The 9513-nt window shown below is 38.1% G+C and overlaps 2 protein-coding genes across 2 annotated transcripts; both read right to left on the bottom strand.

Annotated features, from left to right (window-relative positions):
• Nucleotides 1–4298: 4298 nt before the first annotated feature.
• Nucleotides 4299–5032, bottom strand: LOC117789478. Its single transcript, XM_034628508.1, has 2 exons — nt 4983–5032; nt 4299–4659 (listed from the first exon to the last, which is right to left on the bottom strand). Exons 1-2 carry the CDS (start codon nt 5030–5032, stop codon nt 4431–4433), a joined length of 279 nt encoding a protein of 92 aa, XP_034484399.1. The 3' UTR covers nt 4299–4430.
• Nucleotides 5033–5329: 297 nt separating this feature from the next.
• LOC117791990 lies at nt 5330–9059 on the bottom strand. The gene is made up of 6 exons (XM_034631941.1): nt 8886–9059; nt 6792–6908; nt 6455–6719; nt 6240–6397; nt 6082–6171; nt 5330–6016 (listed from the first exon to the last, which is right to left on the bottom strand). The coding sequence occupies exons 1-6, from the start codon at nt 9057–9059 to the stop codon at nt 5330–5332; spliced, it is 1491 nt and encodes a 496-aa protein (XP_034487832.1).
• Between the last annotated feature and the right edge of the window lie 454 nt (nt 9060–9513).

Genomic DNA, 9513 nt, shown 5'->3' with positions numbered 1-9513 from the left:
ACAGAAACTAAAGGTGCTATATTATTATTTATTTAGTTTTGTAATTGCATTTATTGTACAGTTAGGGATTTTATCTCAGGCCTCGCACACAAATGTATATTTGTTGAAATAACTGAAAAGACAACGTGAGAGAATTTTCATACATTTTTTTCCAACAGTTTACGGTTGCTATCTGTAAAATGCGTTCAGTATAGAAATGTTGTGTATGCCGACACGACGTCGATATTAATTCAATAAACAATAGAAACACATCCTATCAAACTCACACACATACACACATACATTCAAGAGCACTGAATACCCACTGTATTTGTTTCGAGCATGTTAAAAATTGACTTGCAAATTGCGTAAATGCGCAAACGCAGCTACAAATCAACATATGAGTATTCAATGAGTGTAGGAAGCAGCATCGACAACAATAGTAAATAACTTTGCCAGTATACTGTATACTCTGTAAACAAAACATATGCTCAAATGGGTATTCAAATTGCAAATGCTTGAACAAATTTACAACTGTTAAGATAAATTAGTTTTCTGTGATAAAGCTTAATCTGATTCCTAAAGGACAAGCTAGAAATGTGGTAAATGCTTTTGACTTGCTTACAGAGTATTTTTTCTTCAATAATTCAGTCAATTTTGTTCTTCTCACTTGTTTTATTTCACACACGTATCGGATGACATCGTTTTGGCATAAGTTTTCCAATCTATTCAAGTTCGAAATGTGAATAACGTTTGCGAAAAATTAAAGCTCTCTATTTACCAATTTTACATAGTTTAGTTATATATCAGTTAATTTTAGAGTTAATTTTTAATTCGATAAAGTAAACTAAGACCTTGAAAAAACATAGAGAAAGTGGCCGTTATTTATTTAAATATGAATAAATTTGTATTTTTTTTTCAAATTAAAAAAAAATTAAGTCAAAAATTGTGTCAGAGTATTGAAGATTCTGCACTGGCTTGTCAGTTGATTTCTGGATTATCTTCATGCTTTGTTACTTTTACAGTTTGGATTTGTTGCTTGCTTAAGCATGTTGATATTGCCATAAATCGTACTAAGTTCTTATTTGAATCCAAAGCAAGGCCAATCCGAAAAGCAAGCTACACTTTATTGAAAGGATTATTTGTTTGTGTTCAGATACATTCAAATACATGAAGTTGTTCTGCTTATGCAGTGTATTGGCTTTGCTGCCTATTATTTGTATTTGTATTGTTAATGGAAGACAAGTGTTATCGTTTTCAAGCACTGCTAGATGCAGTCACCGCAAGTCGAGGCAGGAAAAGCAAAGCCAAAACAGTATGTGTGCTTATAAATTTGATAAATATGTGCGACTGTATGTTATTTTTTTCCTGCTTCGCTATGGAATTTTCTTGCCATTCCATGGTCAGTAGCTGGAATTTTCATTTGGACAATATTTGTGCAAGGATCACAAAGGGGACACAGAATACCAAAGCAGGGCTGCGGCAAGAAGGAGCTCGCAAACTGGTCACGTGGCCAACTATGACAGCAATGTCTATCCGCCCGCATAGTTAATTCCTGCCCATTAGCAATGAAATAGGCGAATTTTGCAAAATATTTGCACTTACCCCATGGCAAAGGAGTTTTGCCTGTCTAACAGAATATGAACTGACAGCTCAAGAATTTACCAGAGACGAATTTTTGAAATTGGACGAATGCAAAGGCAAACAAAGCTGTTCGGCAGGACGAACACTTTTTTCACTGTCGTCCTGATGCTGGAACTGCTCCTGCTGCAGTCCCTGCTCCTGCTGCAGTCCCTGCTCCTGCCACTGGTCTCCTCCGTATGCATTGACTCCATTTAACAAAGGCAGCTCGCTGCATCAGTGACCAGGAATTTCCGCAGACTCACACTTACAACTTTGGCTTGAATGCTGCAGTGAGAACAGCGAACACACAGCTAATATTAACAAATAATTGTTGTATCTCCCATGGCTGTGCCTGCTTTTTTGGCCAATTACGTGTATAGTCTAGTTTCACCCTTCCAAAGGCTGACGTTCGCATTAGCCCCATTTAATTGTAGACAGACCTTTGGCCAGCACTGTACATTGCATTGTGACCCTAATTATCCAGTTGAGACTAAAGTCAGCTCTGAAGCCTCATGGAAATAACACCTTTCACGTGACTTAAATAACAGTGCTGTGCACCTCGATATTGCCACTGTAATTTTGCAATTAAATCGACAACATAATAGTTGTCGCACATGTTAAAATGTTTAATCTTCCACATTCCTATAATATGCCTTTATTTATTTACAGTCCATAGAGGAGAGTGTTCGACTGCGGGATACCCTATACTAAATCTTAACATGCACGTTATTCTTTTTATCCGCCTTAGTTATACCTCATTATGAAATGTTAAGCATAAATGTAAATAATTGTAAATTTCATTTTTATTATATGGTACATAACAAGTTTCAGGTTATTATGTGCACCTGAATGTTGATAAAATGTATTTTGGCTGAGTTTAGCTTTAAATTCTATGCGTTAAATTTCGCTCTGGGCTCACGTATAAATTGCAATTGTCATCGAGAGTTGGCAAACTTTTAACTGATGCCAAAAGGTACAACAGCAGGTGCAACAGCACAACGAAAACTTTGAGATATAACAATGCTGAAACATCGACAAAAAGTTACTATCATTATAATACCCTGTACGCAATGAAAACTAATTGAATAATGTAAAACCATTACTTAAATATGTGATAAGACCTTCGTAGAAATATGTCAAATTCTTCTACTCTTGACACACACACCTATACACCTTACAGACTCATATATTTGTGGGACGTCTCTCGAAGGAGTTTTAAGACTTGCTTTCAGCTTTAATGCTGCTTATTTTCCAAAAGAATTTGAAGCTACAATTTTTAATTTTTAATTTAGACTAATTATGAATAATGCAATTATTCAAAAACTTTAATCTTATTTCATTTAAAGCCTATAAACAAGTAGCCTATTAAACTTTGTCAGTCTCTCATCGCTAAATTTTTCTAAATAAAACTTATTTTTCATCGGTTTAATATATGTTTGTTAAAACATTTTCAGGATGTAAAAATGATAATGCAAGAACTTAAGCGATGCAGTCAGTTATACTTTTTTCCATCGGACTGACTGACAAAAAAGCACACTTACTTTTTTCGAGTACGTATATGTTCTACTCAAGGATCAAGACTTTTACCTGATACGAATTTAGAAGCCAAGCAGGTTTCTAGCTTCAGTAATGATGACGAATGTGTCAGTGATTCCAATGCGTAAGCTGGTATCTACGTACATCGTAAATACATACTTGAACACGTCTAAAAGTATATATATATATATATATGTAAAGACATACGTATGTGGATTTGTATTACGATGCATGTAAAATATCCGACTGTCTAGTACAACTAAAATAAAAGAGATAAATAGCTAAAACGTGACCTGGCATTTGTTAGTGCTCTTTTCCTACTTTGGATATCATCGTTTAATGGCAGCTGAATATTCAGTTTAAAATCTGCCAGGCAACCCTGAAGGGGCCTGGGGAGGTTTTGGGAGGATTCTGAGTGTAGATTATACTGTTTGTCAACGTATCATGTCAGTCATACTTTTGTTCCTTTATGGATGATAAGATGGGGGAATTGTCTTTAGTGCTAATGCTGAAATACTTCTGAACTTACATTAACCACAACACTTGGGCCTAGTTTATATTAAATCGATTTAATAATTTAATTTTGAACTGAAATTGATTTAAATTGACGCAATATAAATTGATTTTACTTTAACGCAATAAATTTAGTAAGCTTTAAGAAAATAAGGTTAATTTAAGTCCTAAGTGAATTAATTTTGTCCGTCAAAATAAAAATTAACAGCAATTAAGTAATTATGTTTAATGTATAATTTAAGTGTTTTTAATGATCCACTTGATGTCCACATACGATTTAAGAATAGAAAATATGTTCTCATTACCTTGACATGGATTTTATAAGATGAAATACAACTACTAATAGTCGTATACTTAACATAAAATTCATAAGATAGGTTTTACATGGACTGTAAATAATAAACAGTTTTAGAATAACTGTGAACAATATGACTTAGGTTGCCATAATATTGCGTTGAGTTTGAGGGTCACTGTGCAATGATAAGATTCATAGCACAACTCGCTTATTATTGTTAAAGATATTTATTTGGTTTATTTACACATTATTTATTTGTTAGAGTACTCAAGTATTTGGAATTTTGCACATAACTGAATATAATATTTTTATATTCGTATATACTTATATAAAATCTAATTAAATGCTTACAAAAACTAACATTAGGACATTTTTAAAATCCTATTGGAGTTGACTGAAGAATGTTAAACTTTGTGCAACTTGCAAACGTGGCAAGCTGGCAAAATTCAATTCAATGTAGCCATTTGAATTATTTTTTGGATTCTTACGATGTATCTGGAGCGCCATAGAGTAAATTATCCAATTTCAATTTGTTTATCTTATCACCAGAAGGTGCTCCATGTCCCGGTCTTCCCCAGAATGTTTCGAATGTGTCAAAGTGCTGATTGCAGAGATCGCGGTCCATTTGCTTCGATACGCTGACCGATCGACGCTTCTGGGATATTTGTACATTCAAATCGTGCAAATAACGCATATCAGCTGCCGTTTGTATCCTGCGATGTTGTTGTTTTTGTTGTTGTCGTTGTTGTTGAAGGTAGCAATGACAGCAACGTTGTTTTGTTGGTTGTTGTATTTGATAAGTGATTTTGTTTTTGCATTTTTGTTTACGTATTTTTACGTTTGGATTCGTTATTGGGTTCGGATTATGCGAACGAATATTGCACGGGGATACATAGAAGATTTGTATTATGATTTTTGTATATTGTTAATTATTTTGTTTGTCTTTTGTTCAGTTAGTTTGGTGAGTTTAAGTTATGGTTTGTTTTTTTTTTTTTGTGGTTTGCTCTTTTGGTTGCTATACTTTCACTTGTATTACAATGGATATTTTCTTGCTGGATGAGCCAAAAGAAGTGATAGAGAAACCATTAAAAAACGCAAAGATGACGCATTTCAATTAAATTCAAATGGAATTGAAGCCGAGCTCAGATTTTAGAAATTTCGCAGAGCAAGCAAATGAGAAACGTTAACAGTAAGAGTAGCAGCAACAGTAACATTAACATTAACAGTAACAGTAACAGCAACAGAAAGAGATGCAAAAGTGCCAACATACAGATAAATTGAATGATTAAAACGGAAACAGACAAACACACACACACAAAAACTGATTGATTGATTGATGGGCTGATGGACTGGGCAGCGGGGAGGGGGGAAGGGGGGAAAGGTCTAGCGTATGTGCAGTGTGAGTCGCTTAAGGCAACAGGTGGGCGGCACTGCGGTGGCTGCGGTGACGCAATCGCAACTGCAACATTGGAACTTGCAGTTCAAGTTCTTGGAAAGTCGCTTCATGTGACTAATGTTCTTGATGATGTTGTTGATGTTCTGCTCTTTGTTGGACTTGGACTTGTGCTTGGTTGGTGCGTACCTATCATGCGAGGGTGTCCTCTTTGTCACATCCGTGCTGGACAGACTGATGGGTCGATGCAGGCCACGTCTGCGTGCGAGTAACGGCACCAACTCCACCCCTCCTCCACCACCGAATCCTTCGCCAGTTGCCGTGCTGGCATCCGGAGTGGCGGTGCTGTTGCCGGTACTGATCGTACAATGGCCACGTGGCTGGCGGGGACACAGCTTGATGGGTTTGCACTCTTTGGGCGGTGATCGGAGCCCACAAGGCGGTGGATGTGGATGCGGATGTGGATGTGGAGGAGGTGGCGCTGCAGCGGCAATCTTTCTGGACGGTTTCAGCGGACTGGAAGCATTCACTGCTGGGCAGGTGCAGGTGCAGTGATCGCAACAACGCTGTGGCTTGGGCGGCTTACATCCTCTGGATTTACGGAATGTGTTTTTCTCTGCTGGAGTCACAGGATTGTCTTGATCCAGTTCCTTTAGCATTTCCTTGTTAGTCCAGCCCTACAAGTAATTCAATATTGTAAAGTGTTTTTAACAAATATATAATAAATATAATGATGACTCACTAGAGATTTCATAAAAGTGTTGCCTACTTCCTTGGGACTGCGCCAGGGTTTGCCCCCAGGTCCGGCCTTACCCCAGGGCTCCTTGCAGGGCTACAGACAAACGGTAAAAAAAAGTATAAATAACGCCACGCCCACAAGGCGTAATAGCTGCCGCTCACCGGCTTTTCCAGTTTCGCCTGCAGTTTCTTCTTCTGGGATGCGAGCTTCTCCTGCAGATGCAGATGCTCGTTCTCACTGTTGACGACAATCTTGTCGAGCATCGGCTTCCCCTTGCAGGGCGGAGAGGGTTTGTACCGCAGCTCAATATCCACGTGCCCTTTATTGCGAAATGACATTGAGGGATGCTCTTTCAGTTCGATGTGCAGACTCTCACCATTGGCATTCTGGGCGAGGCTGACACCAGCCTTGAGGGGATGCTCCCTCTCACAGATGGTCACAGTGCTGCTGCGTGGTCCGCTCTCCTGCAGATGATGTATCGAATGGGCGTGTCCACGCCCCGCCGCTGGCGGCGGTGCACCCGGATGATGATGATGATGGTGATGATAGGCGGCCAGTGGATTTTTGTGACACTTTTTCTGCATGGAGAAGTAATCATTGTAGCGGCAAGGTTGCAGCGAGTTGATGCGATGGGCTGTAGTCTGCAAAAAGGCATTTGCAACGCATTACATAATCATCCCAAAAAAAGTGATGCAACAACAACAACAACTCACAACTGTTGGCGTCGAGTGCAGTCCGACAGCGGTAATGTCCTTACGTCGCACCTCCACATTGGGTGCTCCCCCGCCTGGCCTGCCCCAGGGGCAATGCTGCAGAAACATATCGTAGTACTGCAATGAAAGGTATAGTGTAGACAGATAGATGATAACAGCGTACCCAATTATGGCTTATGCTTTATCGATTCCCCTGACTAGCCTATATTCGGCTCGCTCAACTTGGCTCAGTCTGTCACTTCATCCCTCCAACCCATCGTTTTGTGTGCGGAAATTTACAAGACCCTTTGGGGTGCACTGAGTTTCCAGTTGCCACCAATGTTTTGTTTTGTAGGTTGTTGTTATAGTTGCAATGCTTTTCATTCACCCATTTTTGGCGCCTGAATCGGAATCGGAATTTGGATTTGGTTTCCTGTTCGTACTCGTATTCGTATTCGGATTGAAGTAACAGACGCAGTCAGAGTCACGCGAATCGAATGCCAGCTGAGAGCCTCAGCCAATGTTGCTTCTACTTGGATGCTCGCCTTGATTACGATTTCGAGAAGTCAAACTTGTCAAACAGTTTGTTGAACCAATTCTTGGCCAAGTTATTACATTTTGCTTGCAATAGGTCTTTGAACTCACATCAACTTAACTCGGAAGCGTGGGAGCCGTTCAAAGTCTTTCCGGCAGGTATTTTATTACGAGGAAAGTCAATGCAATACTTAATAGTTTTTATGAACTATGCTAGATACGCAGATTACTGGTAGATTATTTATATAATTGAATTTTAGCTGCACCAATTAATTCATTAAATCTTAGTAGATTTTGTTTAAAATAATTTAAATATAAATTAAATATTTTAATAATTCTAAATCTCAAGTTTCACTTTTAATAGACTCCTAATATCTTAATTATTACAAAAAATAAAAATAACACTATAAACTTGATTTTGAGACTTTATTCTTTGTAAAAAATCACGACGAACATAAGAAATATTTTGACTTGTAAAGTTATTAGGTCAGAGGCTTGGGCAACTTCGAACTGTCATAACTTAAAGAAAACTGAACCGATTTTCAAGTAGAATGTCATTTTGATCATGATTTGGACTCTAAATTCATTCTGCATTCAAATTTTGTTCATTTAGAAAATTTTATTATTTTCGACCAAGATTCGATTTCGATGGTAAGAGTCCCCCCTTTGAAATTTTGAAAATTCAAAATTTTAAATCTCAAGTTTTCACTTTTAGTCAACTCCTTATATCGTAATTAGTATAAAACAACACTTTAAACTTGATTCTGAGACCTATCATTTTTCTGTAAAAAATCATCTCAAATCAAACAAAAATTTTGACTTGTAAAGTTGCTAGGTCACAGGTTTGACCAACTTTAAACTGTCATAACTTTCTTTAAACTTAACCGATTTTCAAGCGGAATGTCATTTTGTTCATGGTTTGGCTTTTGAATTCATTCTTCATTAAAATTTTATTTATTTTGTTAAAAAACATATTTGGCCTCTGAATCTCAATTTCAATGCTAAGGGTCCCCCCTTTGAAATTTTGAAAATTCAAAATTTTAAATCTTAAGTTTTCACTTTTAGTCAACTGCTCATGTCAAAATTAGTATAAAACAACACTTTAAACTTGATTCTGAGACGTTTAATTTTTTTGTAAAAAATCAATCGTAATTTGACAAAAATTTTGACTTGTAAAGTTGTCAAGTCAAGGTTTTAAGCAACTTCAAACATTTATATCTTAGTCAAATCTGGACTGATTTTGAAACGGAATGTCATTTTGATTATAGTTTGCAATTTTAATTCCTTCTGCCTTCAAATTTAAGTAATTTCGATAACTAAAATTTTCGCTCTATATATTGGATTTTAGCTCTATGTAGGATACTTGCAACTCAATTCGAACCATAATATTCAAAACGAATGGCCAAAGAGAAGAATCCTCAATATGATTCCATTCGTTGTCATATGATAACAAACTATTAGCACATTGTATGCGATTCTCCTGTTTACATGACTTTTATTCTCGTAATTAGACGACAAGAGGAATCGTCATTGAAATGCAATGGTGACAATTTGCATATTTATGTTTGTATTCGTATTTACCTCCTGTTTGTCCTTCTCCTTGCGAGCACACTCCTCAGCCTTGCGACGACGCCACATACGTAAGCTCTCCTCGGCATTCTTACGCTCGACGAGTCGCTTCTTCTCATCGCACCACATCAGGGGATGTTGGATGTGGTCGTGACAGAAGTTGCCCATCTCATCGCTGGTCGTCATCCTGGAAAAGCGGAAGTAGCGCCACGTTCAACAAATAACGCGCTACTGAAATAGTGCCGTGCTAAAACCCAAACCTTCGACATCGAAGTCGAGTTGGCCGTCGATTTGGCCAACAATCCGTGCCAGGCACGGCTCAACTTTCGTCCTGCCGTAACCACTTTGGTTGTCTAGGCAGCGTCGCTAGCCAGCCAGTTATTTATAGTCTAGGTTAGGGGCGGTGCACAGGCGCTGCACGTGAGCGACGCGGCGGTTCGTCTGTCCTTGAAGTTGTTTGTTAAGTCAGGCCAGGATTGCATTTCATTTGCGTAACTCGCTCTGGCTATGGCTCTGCTTCTGGCCATTTAAATATTTTCCTAGTTTTCCCCCAGTTTTCCCATTTCCCTATTTCTTCTTCTGTTTACACGCTCTGCAATTGAGCTGAAGTGTTTCGGGTCGGGCGGGCCTCTTTTGAGGT

Source organism: Drosophila innubila (genome assembly GCF_004354385.1).
Source record: "Drosophila innubila isolate TH190305 chromosome 3R unlocalized genomic scaffold, UK_Dinn_1.0 2_E_3R, whole genome shotgun sequence".
Taxonomy (NCBI): Eukaryota; Metazoa; Arthropoda; class Insecta; order Diptera; family Drosophilidae; genus Drosophila; species Drosophila innubila.
Note: the sequence above shows the minus strand (reverse complement) of the source record. Positions and strands in the feature narration are given on the sequence as shown.

Coding starts and splice junctions, on each gene's coding strand:
- LOC117789478 (XM_034628508.1), bottom strand. CDS start 5,032: ATGGTTTCTCTATCACTTCTTTTGGCTCATCCAGCAAGAAAATATCCA. Junction 4,660..4,982: donor CCAGCAAGAAAATATCCATT/GTAATACAAGTG, acceptor ACAACATCGCAG/GATACAAACGGCAGCTGATA.
- LOC117791990 (XM_034631941.1), bottom strand. CDS start 9,059: ATGACGACCAGCGATGAGATGGGCAACTTCTGTCACGACCACATCCAA. Junction 6,720..6,791: donor TGCACTCGACGCCAACAGTT/GTGAGTTGTTGT, acceptor GCCTTTTTGCAG/ACTACAGCCCATCGCATCAA. Junction 6,398..6,454: donor CCTCGCCCAGAATGCCAATG/GTGAGAGTCTGC, acceptor TTCGCAATAAAG/GGCACGTGGATATTGAGCTG.